The following is a 14798-nucleotide window of genomic DNA, read 5'->3' as shown; positions in this document are numbered from 1 at the left end:
AATTTCGAGGAAACAAAGGTATAAGATGTACTTACAAATTAAAATGGGATGTACAATTTTGAACTAACATACAAATACTGATAATTACAATTTGTATTTGATAGTTGTAGAAACAACTCTCACATGGCATATTGGCTAATTTAAGTGTTCCCATGTATACCAAATTCACATCATCTCCGAAAATAAATTTAAGATTATAAACATAAAATATATAATCCAAATATCAATGGAAAAATTTATTACTTTTCGCATATACTCCAGACGAAACATTCGTAGCACTGGTAAAATTTATTTACAACCACTAAATTATTAATACAATTTTCCCTATAAACCTATAAGCTATAACTTGTATACATGAAAATCCAACTCCAAAATTGCTGAAATTGTGAGGATACCAAACACAAGGTAACAGCTTGTTCAATCATGTGTGCAGAAGGTATCTAAAGCTAAAATCATAAGGTATTATTCGAAAGGACCGGAATAATGACTCGCCTTTGCCCAACTCGACACATTTCATCGCTTCTTTTCCTAGTTCGCAGTGCAGTTGGAGGCATATCCAGTCGAGCAAGGACTCGATATCCTTGGCAAAGTCTAGGAGATACCAATCGAGCAGTTTGGGTATCGCTATGACTTTTTCTGCAGTCGAAATACCAATTGCTGCTTGTAAGTAGTCTCTTTTAGCTGTTTCAAGCTCGTTTTCAACTTGAGAGGCCGTGTATACTCGAACCTTCAAATATGAATATAGCTCAGTTAGTGAGTTTTTTAGAAACTATACTAAAATGGGAAATATTTCATTTATATATTAAGCAATCCCTTTTATACAAAAAATGGTGCATGATCTGTCAGAAGTGATTTCATTGCTGAATCTAATGAGGCTCAGGAGATAGATATACGTCGAGTTTCAATGATGGGATCAAATAGTTTCCGGACAATTCGTTGGAGCAATTCGATGATAACTGATGAGTGAGCTTTCAGTAATTGTTAAATTTCATAAATGTTTAGATTATGATAACTTACTGCAGGGGATGACCAGCTTCCGCAAGAGAGTGCAAATGTTACCAATGGTTCGGACAACTCTAAGCCAAACTTTCTACGCGTTGTCATGTCATCGTGTTTTGCACCTTTCGACAATGTCTGGGGCGAAAAAACAAATTGGATTACAACAAACCATATTCCAGAATTCGATAAATGGCCAAAATTTTGATAAATAATCGAATCTTATCTTACAAATTTCGAATGATAAGGCAGTCTCAGTATGAAATGTTCAATAGTCATTGCGTTTAGAACGTGCCCACCAACCGTCACCGTTGCCTGATAATCAGACCATATCATACACATAGCATTAAATGGATAGGGAAAAAGGACTAAATTAATTTTACCTTTTGCATCAGGGCAACGACCATTTCAGGACTTTCTGGAATGCCATACTCAATAAATGCCTGAAGCAAAGATTTATTCGTCAATCCACAATAAACAACAGATCGATTTTTGGGAGGAGACTAAAATGGCTGTTGGAGCAGAGACTATAACTGGAGGGATTATTGTGTCATACATTCATCATGCACGAATTGTAGACGTTAATCCAGAAAGCGAGCTTTCCTTGATGGGATAGGCCTTTCAAATCGACTGCCGCAAGTTTCTGAAATTGAAGCCTGTACAAGAAAGGGATATATGCATAAGCATCAAAACTGTGCAAATTGCTGTGAGAAGCATGAGATTTAAGCTAACCATAAAGTGGCTTACTTCAGTCTTTGGACTAGGAATACCGAAATTGTTGTTCGATTTGGATTGATAGAGGTAGATTCAATAGCCAACAAATGCTTGTATGGACCAACGTCTCTCTTCCCAAACTTTGAACATATACTATAAGGATCCTTGTACTCAACATACGCACAAGGAACGGTTTCGGTTGTATTCCTACCCTTATTTGAGCTCATTCTCAAGAAAATATCCATTAAGCATTTCAGAATGCTTTCGGAAATTTTGTTTGGACACTCATCTACTGTTGGTATCTCCTCTCGACTTGCAGGATTTATCTCTTCTGAACTTCGGCCATCGACTATTCGGCTCTCCAACTGGTGAATTGATAAAAAGGTAAAATGGAAAATTGATTATACAAATTATTAAATCATTCATATGTACCTTCTGAGGCTCTAAACACTTCTCGGTTGATCTGCACTCAATGGGAGGCCGTTTAACCGGAGTTCCAGCCCTTTGCTCTTTTATATTCGGTGTTTGTTGTTTAATCTTTGAGAAATTGGTGCTCGAGTAGTTTTCTTTTCCCATTTTTTCATCTGATCACATGCTTAATTAAGTTTTTTTTAAGAAAAAAAAATTTCTGAAAATAAAAAAGAAAGACTGTGGCATTACCTGAAACTGAACACAAATTCTTCAAGACACATGCTGTAGAATTTGCTTCAGTTTGGCGTGATGACCTTGATTGCTTCGGTTTCAAACCTTTAATCTGATCATTTTTCCTCGAGGATGAAATGCAGACCGCTTCTTGATATAGTCCTTGCCGGAAATGCACCACTTTCTCTTCGAGCCGAACAACTTCCTCCTCCAAGACGGCCACTTCAGCCAGAAGCTCAAGTGTCTAAACACATGAATTCATAATTACATTCCCATTTACACTAACTGAATAACAATATCAAGTTCAATAAATTCTGTAGAATCAAGCATTTGTCACTATATTATAGTTTATTGTAAAAATTCAATTCAAAAAATTTATCAATTTGATCAATCTTCTCAATCCTATATCAATACCTGACCCATCCGCTAAATGAATAGCTAAAATTTTCCGTTAGAAACACAGAAGAAAAACAAATTCATGGGCTTGAGACTAACATCAGGTGGAAGATAAGGAGGGAGACGAGGGAGAGCTCCCATCGGTCTGGTAAACGCTCTCTCCAATGCTCTATGAACATTTTCCTCGTGTTTCAACTTCTTCTTTAGCTTATCAACCTATATAGTACATTATCTTAAGTACAATGGATAGAAATATTGATGCAGAAACTATAAACAAAAGAAGTGACCAATTAAATCCCACGTCTTGTTGCAACGCCATCTTCCTTGCTCGAATTGAGCCTCGTCGACTTGTGGTCAGTTTCTTGGGATCCATCGCACGACTATTGTTCATCTCCACCTTTTCCTATAAGTTTCCACAAAGAGAAGGCAACAATCAGCATTCACAAGAATAGAATTACATTATAGAAAAAGATAAAGTTTCTTGCACTAAGGGGCACTTATATGTAAAAGAAAAAGGGGAAAAAAGAAATACCAACTAAAAAAATTGAATAAGAAGTAAAGCAAAAAAACTTTTTTCTAAGAATAATCAGCACACAGAATAAGTTCCAACAATTGACAGAATCAGAAGATATTCCAATCATGAATGATTGGACTCCAAAATATGTCATTTTTTCCCTACTCCATCTCATTTCCCAATTTGATCTAAAACCCATCAAGGATTCTTACCAGGGAAGCTTAATTTATTGAAAATGAAGACAACATTTTTCATCCTCTGTTTTCCGAATCTTTTTCTTGTATGAAAAAACTCGAATAATTTTCATCAACTTCCACCATATCACAACTTTGCAAGCTTTGATCCACACTAACAGATTTTTTTTAAAAAAATCAGATTCCCATTACTTTTTCATGCTTCAGAGGAGCCTTCATAGGCTGCAAACTGCTCCTGGTTCCGGTATTCATTCTCTCCACTCCCCGAAACAAAGAAAGAGAATGATCCCTGCCATTACCACACCATTAAATCCATTAATCACCCAAAAAAAATAAAAAAGAATAGTAAACTTTCAGAGGAATGAACTCATGGCTGCAGTGCCTAGCAGAAACAGTTGCAGTGGCAGAAGGTGGAAATATTATGTATAGACTGAAATACTGTCGGATTGATTGAAGCCCACCTCAAAAAGAAATCTTGAAAATCAACTTTAATTGTTTTCGGTTCATCACCCCAATCTCTGCCAATTTTCTCGCTCTGTTGAAGTAAATGCTCATATCAAACACCAACCCATATCAGGACGGCATCTCTACATACAATTCATTTCTGAAGAAAATATAATCCTTTTATGTACATATGACAATTCCGTGTATATATCTATATCTGTATATATATATTTGTGTGTGTGTGACCATACACATTATGTGGAGATGCTTAATTTGTATTCATATTTATTTAGATTTTATGCATGTGTCGAGAGAGAGTGAGTGGGGGGAAGACAGAGGGTGTACAACTGTGTATGTCACCTCATTGGTGAGAAAAATGGAATATCGTAAATATAATATATTTTATTGTTTGATTATTATTATTATTATTATTATTAAAGAATTGGTGAGCAAATATAAAATAAATTTGGGGTTGACCCTTTTAATTTATATTTAAAATTAATAAAATAGTGAAAATAGAACTGGGTGGTGTCTTAATGTTAACAACGGATTGTCTCAGTTAGGCTACAAGCTTTCAGACCGTGTCTAGACACACTCATTGATGACAAAATAAATATACAATGGACAAAATAAATTTATGTAGTGTTTTAATTCTACAGCTGATCTTCTGGTTCTTAGCATCATTCAAACCCGAGCTCGGGCGCACTATCGTAAATCAAATATGGAGAAGGCTTGCGATCGGTGACATGACGTAAGTTTTAATGATCTAGTCGTCGACTCGTCATCTATGCGATACGACACGACTATTTGTATATGGTGCCAATAAGGAGTGAGAATTGGTGAAAAGTCATATGTGAGCAAGTTTTAATGATCTAGTCTCTCCTCATCTACACATTATTTGTATATTTCTTAGCTTATGATGCTTCCAGCTTAGGCAAAGTAGGAACAAGAAGATTAGAATGTTAGAATATCATGTCAATCCAACTTGTGTGTATCATTTGATCACAAAGCTTCTTGAAAATTTATAGTAAATGTGCTTTTATTTATATATATATATATATATATATATATATACACACGTGTTTTGTAAGCGAGCTTCATTATTATTATATACATATATTCTTGCTTTTGAAAGTTTTATGAATTTTGCAATACAAGAAAATCCGTAATTTGGTAATATTTTATGGTATATGAAATTTCTGAAAATCTGAGTTTTGATTCCTGATTTTTACAATGAACGAAATTATGAACTAAATGGTAGATATACAACGTTTGACTAATTTGGATTCTTGATTTTTTTATTTTAGGTGTCATCCCTTAGAGGAATAATATATAAGAGACTATATCAGTTTATCTATGATGAAGATAGTTATTTCACGTATACGAATTATTATGAGTATTATTTTACATCTGATTTTTGGAGCTGAATAATTATGAACTAAATGACATGGATGCATATTCTGACTAATCCAGATTCATGATCTCTGATTTTTACTCTCATCACTTAGATGAGTGACATATAGAGGAACGATATCAAGTTAAGCCACCACTGACATAATTTGCGAACTTGATATTTGATATAAGTTATAATGTATATTTGTTATTTATGTTACTCTTTTTTCAAAAATATTTTGAAACATATGTAGTGATTTGATTTTTTCATATGAATGAAAGGGAACTACTATCTCTCCCCTAATTATCTAGTGACGATTATATTAGTTACCAAATCACTCCTCCTTTCAGAGAATAAGACTACCGAATATGAAGTCATGAAAAAAGAACAAAATGAACTTTTGGGATGATAGAATTCGATGAAATATTTATTATGTTGATGTTGTTTCAAGAAGTTTATTGATTATTTGTTTAGCTTATTATGATCGAAAATTTTAATGATTCGGTGATATTTCAAGTTTTGAATTGTAAAGACCTGATTTGGAATTTGTAATAAAATAGACTGATTTTCTTGAATTTCTATACCTCAAAATCTTAAAAAAGTTCAAAAGTTTAAGCATAGACTTTTGAAGATGTTGCCATGTCACCATCTTGGGATCGAGGCATGATAGAAAGATTGCATTGTCCCAAATTAAAAATCAAATTTTAAAGTGACTTATAATGGGATACAATGAATTTATATACCAACTTGAATTAATTATTTTCGTAAAACAATGACAGATAGAAAGTAATTGTTATAGAAGTCCATTGTACAATGGCACAGGCGCAAGACGGGGCCCGAGGCATGAAATAATGATATTAGAGACAGTCACAAGCAGAAACACTTGAATATAAGTATTATGCAAGACAAAGCGCTACGTGGGTAGAAGTCACATCTTGAACTTGCGAGACAAAGTACCACATCACAAGAGTCACCTCTTTTATATGTAAGAGCCATATTTAGATTCCCGACATGAACGTCGCATTCTAAAATAGAGATGATTGCAATAGCTTTGTCCCAAATAAATTAAAAATCAAAGTTTAAAATGACTTATGAACTACAATGTACTTCTATTGCAAATTAGGTTAATCATTTTCGTAAAACAAGACAAATACAAAATAATTGTTATAAAAGCTCACTGTGCAGTCGCGCAGTGACACACCTAGACCTGGAGCAGTGATAATATTCATCTGAATCGAAGAGTCACACTATAAGATCTCGAACTTTCAAAACTAGGTGCAACCTAGAGGCTAGAGTCGGACAAACCGGATCCCAAAACTTATCTAAATGGAAAGATTATTGAAATGATTTTCTAATGTAAAATTGGGTAAATATTTCATATTCTCCGAAAATTGTACTTCAGAGTTATTATTATTATTATTATTTACAGAAAAAAATATAAAAGTAAAAGGAAGAAAGGGGACATGGGTGAAGAAATTGAGGTGTTACGGAAAAGCGAAAGACCAACTATGCGCATGATATAGTACCGCACGAAGCTGACAGACCATCTTTCTGTGCCATCATCGAGTAACCCGAAAATACCCCCAAGTTCTTGTCATATTTACAAAAATCAAAGCTATGGCACTTTTGGCGCCGTTTTCGGTTTGAAATTAGTACCTGTAAGATTAGATCAAAGTGTCATCATATTTATTATTAGTTTATTACCAATATTTGAAGACCTCGCTGGAAATGTTTTAATTATAATCGCTAACCTATGATTACACTTTAACCATTGTTTCGTAGAGTATGTCTCTTGTGAAACGTTTCCACAAATCGTTATCTGTTAGACGGATCAACCCTACTGATATTCACAATAAAAAGTAATACTCTTAGCATAAAAAGTAATATTTTTCATGGATGACCCAAATAAGATATCAGTCTACAAAATACGACTTATGAGATCGTCTCACACAAGTTTTTACATGTCCCATTAGGGCTGGATTCCAGACAACATGCAACACAACAAATGGAAATAACCAATGAAACCAATATTAATTAAAACTAAAGAGTAGGTCTCTTGTGAGACGGTCTTACGAATATTTATTTGTGAGACGAGTCAACCTACCAATATTCACAGTAAAAAGTAATAGTGTTATCATAAAAAGTAATATTTTTTCATGAATTACCTAAATAAGATATTTGTCTCATAAAATACGACTCGTGAGACCATCTCACACAATTTTTTACCAAAACTAAAACCCACAACTTTCAATAATTTACTCGAATTCATTCATTTTACGTCGGATCTAATACTTCAAGAACATTCGGATTATTTTTAATATGATGTGAAATTAAGATTATGTCCATGTGTAATACAAAATAAATGGAGGGGTAATATTTTAAATTCACGTACGTTAAAAAACCATATATGTGTACCCAACAAATTAATCTTTTGGGATATCACGTTACGTTGGGTGTGATGATGACTATTGAGAGAAATTGAAAATGATGATTTGGGTGTTACACCGATTAAAATATTAGGGTTGTATTGTATCTATAAAACTTTTAATAAAATGATAAACGTTTGATTTTAAAACTAGTATAATGATAGTCGCGGTAACGTATGCATTCGATTATCGTGGATTGTAAGTAGTGAAATTATTGAGAGCATGATTGTTGAGTTCCAGTAATTGTCTTTGATGAGAAAAAAATCGAACTGTGGTGCATAAATTGTTATACTGCTTAAAATTAAAATTATACCGCTACTATTAAGCATAGCTTTGGTTAAAACCACAAACATTTAATCTTACTTATTATATATGTATACTTTTAATAATAATAAATCTTTAAAACGAAGGCATACTTGTTTTAAATAAACACCGACTCCCCTACACATAATCATAAGCCAGGAAAATTAAAGGTCCCATCCTTTCAGCCAATTGATGGTGAAAGTTCATGTCGAATTCCACGAACCTCCAAATAAATTGCTTTCAGTTCTAAATTGCTTTCAGTAGAATGGAGATGATGTAATATAATTTGTCTATCCATTTATTTTTATTTATTCATCATGCAAAAAAGTCAAATAATGGTCCAAAACATTGCCAAGAAATACTTCTAACATCGTTGATGGATTATTCACAACATAAATGAATCTCATGATAGAGTATGTGTATAACAAGTCAACTTGTGACTTTAATTTTATTAACTTTTATGTGAAATAATCTTTATTTTAATAATATTAAATATTTTTTTAATCCAATTATGTCATTTATTATATATATATATATATATATATATATATACTCATGTAATCTGCATAGATAAAGTTATTGAATATATTTTAAGTATCATAAAGTCGACAAGTCGAGTGGATTATGAAATTCATTCGGCATTGTACTGTATATTATGAATATGTTCCTAGTCTATTTAGCCACCTAAAACAAGGGTAAAGATCGATCGAGTTTGAGATTAACATATGTGATATAAACGTCACGTTTTAATAGTAAGGACATGAGGATGTTCATTCATACAGATGATTGGTCACTTGATGGGACACTGAACAGCCCTCCCTCGGACTGTCCAAGTGGCTATTCCTTATTGAGTGGAATAGTTTGGGTTATGGTTGTAGATCATTAGTGCTTAAACTCGAGACAACGTGGAGGCTCTATGTACTAGCACTATACTTTGACTCGTTTACCGACTCCATGAGAGTCATTAGGTGACGAGATTGAGTGTTACTTTGAAATACGTAAGATCTATTACATTATAATCGGGCATTCACTACTCGCCTATGTGTGAATATATTCAATGTGATCCGATGAGTTAATAGTCAAGGAATATCTTGTCAGAGTAAAACATGTGCATTTTGGAAATGTGTTTCTTTAGTTGCACATATCATGTCACTGTTATTACTCAAAGATACATTACATTGTAATCGAGTTGATTTGAAACTTCCATTAAACCAATAGTTCAAGATTTGATTGGGATATATTTGTTAAAGGGACCGTATTGTACGTTAATCATAACTTTGCTGGTTCTTGCAGACGGTAACAATGATACACATGATATCATGGGACATTGCTACTAGACGTTCTAAAAATGATCCGACGGATGCAATCAGACTTAAGTTCTGACGTTCTTGATTAAGAGATTGATGAAAAGAATGATGCTAATTAGGGTAAGCCTGAATAAGAACGAATGTTGTGGTGAATCACATGAAGTTGTGAACCCATGGGTAGATGTATCTCTGAACCATTGAAGATCACATAAGAACTGGATTATGTGTTCGCGTTAAGATAGTCGAATTCAGGAAGTTGAATTTGGCGACTGTAATTTGATGAAGATCAAACAGATTGTTTATAAAGAAGATATGAGTATATGCTATTATTGAAAGTTGTGGAAGTTAGCTTAACTACTAATTAAGTAAGGAGAGTGAAACTACTTGTTTTAGTGAAAAAGTTCACAAAACTGGCAGCTGCTAAAAATGGATCAGTGGAAAATTTTGCATTCAAATTTTTTTTCTCATTATATGAACGATATTTGTATCCTCAATACAGAAGCAACGCCATTTTTCTGAGGTGGTCTTGCGGGTGAAATATCATGTTCGATTCCATTATCATCCAGATAGTTTAAAAGAAGATTGTTGATGAACTCGGTTACTCTGTCACTCCTTATACTATCCGCCACTGAGGATCTCGCATTCTAAAGTCTTTTAAGAATTTCAATAAGTTGGGCAGCAGTCGAATCTTTCAAAGTCAGGAAAATTACCCATTTGTAGCTGGAGAAATCATTAATGATTACTAAGGTATACTTCTTTCCTCCTATCCTCATTACATGTATTGGACCAAATAAATCCAAATATAGAAGTTCCAGACATCGAGCCGTTGAATTACTTTATTTGTTCTTAAATGTTGATTTGACATGTTTACCTAAACGACATGCAGAACAAAAAGTCAATATTAGGTAATCCCGAGACTAATTTTTTTAAAAAGATTTGCAATAAATTTGAATTTTAAGTGATTGAACTGTTTATGTAGTAACTGATTTTTATTATAATGTAAATCATCAAAACATGTGGTAGAAATAAGATTATCATCATTTCTACTAACTTTATAGGTATTTTGTTCTCTTAGTCCGATTAGTAAAATGTCACCATTTTCGGATTTGACTGGCCAAATGTGTTTGTGAAATTCAATAGAATAAACTTGTCACATAGTTGATTGATGCGAATCAAATCATAGTAAAGGTTGAACAACTAATAACACATATTTAATGATTATCTTGTCATTGATAATCATATTCTTACCCAAAGCCTTATCTTCCGAGTTGTCATCAAAAGTGATTCTTGGTCCTTTGTGACCAATTACTTTAGATAACAGCTTAATATCACCGATCATATGTCTGGAGCGTCTATTGTCTAGAAACCATGTAGATTTTTAAGAATCTTCTTCTTAGCGCCTACCGTCATTCAAATAAGTTTTTTGTAACCAAATTTAATTGGGTCCTGAATGAATTTACCTTTTTGGGGCTCACACTTGAATTAGCCTTACATGCTCACGAGTGTGTATATCCAAAAGAGTGCAATTCTGCGTAAAACCAGGTGACATTGTGTGTTGTTTCTTCCACAGAGTGTCGTTTGGGTCATTAATCTTTTTTATCTAGCCCATATCTCTTTTGAACCCACATGCAATTTTGGTAAGTCTTAGTTTTTCCCTTCACAAAGTAATGTTCGGTTGTACTTGGTTTTTTTGTGAGACCTTTTAGAGCAGGTGTAACCAGCTTGACTCTGTTGCTTTTTATCCATGTCCGATTAGACTTAGAACTCTCCAGTTTAACATAAACTAAACCAAGGTGATTTCCCCAGTTCTCAAAATTTTCATTCCATTTAGGTTGGACTTCTGGATGATCATGTTCATTTATAGTGCTAGATCGGAAAAAGTTTATCATTTTAGACTTGTTTTTTTCTAGACACGATTGATTATTCACCTCAGAAAAATTACATCCATTGTTGCCAAACCCTACCCAAATTATATCACCGGATGAATTTTGCTACTCGTACATCTTCTCAATGGAGACATAAGAATTGTTCTAATAATTGAATAGAAGTGTCAATAATTTATTTTCATTAATAGTTGCTTGGAACATTCTTTGGAAGTCATAATTATCATCTGCTGGCGTATTTATTTTTACTGTCAAACCTTCGAATTTCTTTCCCTGCAAGCAGCTAGAGTTGTTTGAATTATCTATTAGATTTTTTTCTGTCTTAGTTTCCACAAATGATTGTGAGAGTATTTTAAACTCGTTGACTATATCATGTAGTGCCATGACAATATCCTCTCATGTGAATTCATCTGAGTCAAAATTAAATAACGTGTCATCGGCAGTTTTCAGCTCAACTTCTGAAGTCTTCGGCTCAACATCTGTCATGAGTCACTGGACCTTCTCATCATCACTTTCACTTTTGGTGGTCTTTGAACTAGATTGGTCTAAATATGAACAATAAGACCTTTTTGATCTTTCTTCTTCTTAAAATATCTTTTGTCATCTTTGGACAATCTATTCTCGAACGAATTCTTATCATCTTTATTCGACCTATTGCAATCTGCAATAAAATGACTCCTTTTACCACAATTAAAACAAGCCTGATTGCCATCATCTTGATACTTTTTATGGTAGGAGTTATATTTGAGTTGGTTCTTTCTCATAAACTTGCAAAAACTTTTTCACAAAAAAATCAAAATATTTTATGCTAGAAGCTTCTTCACTGGCGGTCGGAGTGGAAGATGTGGCGACTAGAGCTTTGGTTGAATGTGTAGTGGATGGTTTTTCTTCGCTCTGAATTCCCTGCTCAAACTTGAAGGCTTTTATATCAACAAAAATTTCATACATATCGAGTTTGTTGAGTTCGTTGGAATATCTCATGACCACCGTCTTCATCTCATTCTCTTAGCAGTATTCTCGTAACCTTCAAAACAATTTCACGGTTAGAGTATTATTTACCAAGTAATGAAATTCAATAATAATACTGATAAATCGTTCATCAAACTCATTGAGAATCTCGTAGGGTTTCATTTTGGCATTATCGAGCTTCTCAAAGGTTAGCTTGTTATCTTTGGTTTGATCGTTGCCCTCATAGAGTTAGGTCAAATTCTCCTAGATCTCTTTGGCGGTTGAACATGTCTTGATCTTGTTGAACATGTTCTTGTCAAGATTTTTGTATAGAATATCAGGTTGATCTTCTTCTTATCTTCAGCCGTCCATGTAGATTGGTGCTTTTCAACCATTTATGAAGCACCATATGATATTGCTAGGGTTGTATTTGTTTTCAGGATTTTCATTTGACCATCAGTGATGATATACTACATTTCATCATCTTGAGTTGCTAAATGTACCTGCACGCATATTTTTCAATCTTCATAATTTTCTTTAGAAAATATTGGAATCTTGTTAAAGGATGCCATTAAAATATATTGTTATCAGATTTCAAGAAAAATTCTCTCTGACACCGCTTGTTGGGATCATATTATAGTTTAGAGGTGATGAATAAACTCTTTTAAAACTTTGAGATGACTATAACAGCTTTTAAGATGTTAAGATATATTCATGAACGACTAGCTTAGTTGGACTACTAAGAAAATGAATAAATGTGAAAGCAGTCCGGATTGACCAGTGATAAAATATATATAATGCAATTGACAGTTAACAAGAAATGACTAGATATGAATATATAATAAAATATGCATAATGTGAAGAGAAGGGTATTTTATGGATGTTCGGAGATAAATACTTCTTTGTCACCCCTTCTTCTATTTAAGAAGCATTTCACTAATAGACTTTGATTGATACAATTTTTTGTAATAACTTACTTCAATTAAAACTTATCATGGACTAAATTGAAACTCTTTGTTGAGGATCGGGTTGAGTTTAGAAGGGGGGGTTGAATAAACTCAACGGCAAACTTAATCGATTTTCCAGAATGATGTGCTAGAATACTGTTAAAGATACTAGCAGATTTTTGTTCAAGTTTAAAGACCAGCAGATCACAAGATAATGTGCGGAAACGATCTGTTGGTTAGTGGGTGAAAAATAATGAAACAGAAAAACAGTAGATGGCACATGGTTTGTTTCTGGAAGTTCGAAGATGAATCTTCTATGTCTCCCCTTCTTCTGTTTCCAGAAGGTATCACTAAAAGACTTTGGTGAATATAGTACATCAGTTGTACACACCCACTTCAACAGGACTTACCCTTCGCCTACTGAAACTCTTAGTTTTACAACTCAACTACTTGAATGATCTTAAGTTCTGGGAAGGACTCTTTTCCAGTTACAGATTCTTCTATTAATGAGATAATGAAGTGAATAGCTTAAGAAGAGATAATGAAAATAGCTAGCACAATATGATCTCAAGTGATCAAATGTATGCAATGAAGCGTGTGCTGTTCTTTCAGTGTTGAGCTTTTGAGATAGTTGAAAGTTCTAGCGATGCTCGAATGATATTTTTCTGATTGAGATTCGTTCACTTTTTTTCTTGAAAAGTCCTTCGTCTCCATATATAGGCTTCACCCAACGTTCTAAAATCTGAACGGCTCTTTTGACTTTTCAATGTTTCAGTTTTATTGCTGAAAATGGACCCTGTAGAATACATTAAAGCAATCAGTCTCAGTTCATACCAAAAATGGTAAGCCGTCTTAAATGTTCCCGTACAGCATTTAATGAAGCAATAAATGCTAGTATCACGTTAATAGATCAACGGTAATATTTAAAAACTTGAGATACACAAAATTCTGCTAGTGTTAATTTCGAGTTATGTATTCCTTTTAGTTCTGGTTTTAGCTAAGAAGTCACTTGTTAAGTAGATTAAGCAGTACTTGATAAGTGCTGCTACTGATTTTAGCGCGGTACAAGTGCTTCTGGTTTTCTGCTTATTTATATCTACTAGGTTTTATACTTAAGCCAGCATCTACTGGTTTTGTACTAGCATCTCCACAACAAAATTAAGTCTAACAATTTTTCCCTTTGTGGTGATGCCAAAACCTAGATATTCCTTAAAACGTTAGTAGAACATATTGAGAAGCAGATAAAAGCAATTAGTATCCAGAAAATCCAGACAAGAAAATAAAACTAATTTGTTCCAATATCTCTGAAAATAGCTTCATCTGGATCTTGATCCCTTCCAGAAGAATGAGGTCTGCTGCTACTTGCTCCAGTTCTATCTCCAAATCTATTGTCTTCCCCCTTTTTGGCATCAGTATCCTTAAATTGAGTGATTAGATCATCAATCCGGACTGTGAGGGTTTGGATTCCTGCATTCAGCATTTCCAAGTATGGTGCTTGGCTCGAAACTCTGTCTGACATATTTGTAAGAGATTGAAATTGAGATTCAATCTTGGTATCAATGAGTTCCAGCTTCGAATCCAAGGCTTCGACTTTGGTAGAAACTGCTGAAATTGAGGAGTGATGATCAGAAACAGTCTTGATGAGATCACTTTGACCAATCAAAATGAGACCTTGATTGTGGAAAATATTC

The 14798-nt window shown here is 33.7% G+C and overlaps 1 protein-coding gene across 5 annotated transcripts; it reads right to left on the bottom strand.

Moving 5' to 3' along the window:
• Positions 1-212: 212 nt before the first annotated feature.
• Positions 213-4157, bottom strand: LOC142547219 (uncharacterized). Of its 5 annotated transcripts, XM_075655388.1 has the most exons (12): positions 3918-4157; positions 3649-3745; positions 3050-3151; positions 2848-2964; positions 2371-2596; positions 2143-2294; positions 1744-2075; positions 1553-1652; positions 1380-1439; positions 1228-1311; positions 1018-1134; positions 213-727 (listed from the first exon to the last, which is right to left on the bottom strand). In XM_075655388.1, the coding sequence occupies exons 2-12, from the start codon at positions 3706-3708 to the stop codon at positions 422-424; spliced, it is 1656 nt and encodes a 551-aa protein (XP_075511503.1). In that variant the 5' UTR covers positions 3709-3745; positions 3918-4157; the 3' UTR covers positions 213-421. The 5 variants fall into 5 exon arrangements, with proteins under 5 accessions (XP_075511503.1, XP_075511502.1, XP_075511504.1 ...); XM_075655387.1 differs by having other exon boundaries at positions 3649-4157; XM_075655389.1 differs by lacking the exon at positions 3649-3745 and having other exon boundaries at positions 3918-4156.
• Between the last annotated feature and the right edge of the window lie 10641 nt (positions 4158-14798).

The sequence above is a fragment of the Primulina tabacum genome, chromosome 5 (genome assembly GCF_025594145.1).
Source record: "Primulina tabacum isolate GXHZ01 chromosome 5, ASM2559414v2, whole genome shotgun sequence".
NCBI lineage: Eukaryota > Viridiplantae > Streptophyta > Magnoliopsida > Lamiales > Gesneriaceae > Primulina > Primulina tabacum.
This window is presented reverse-complemented; position numbering and strand designations above follow the sequence as displayed.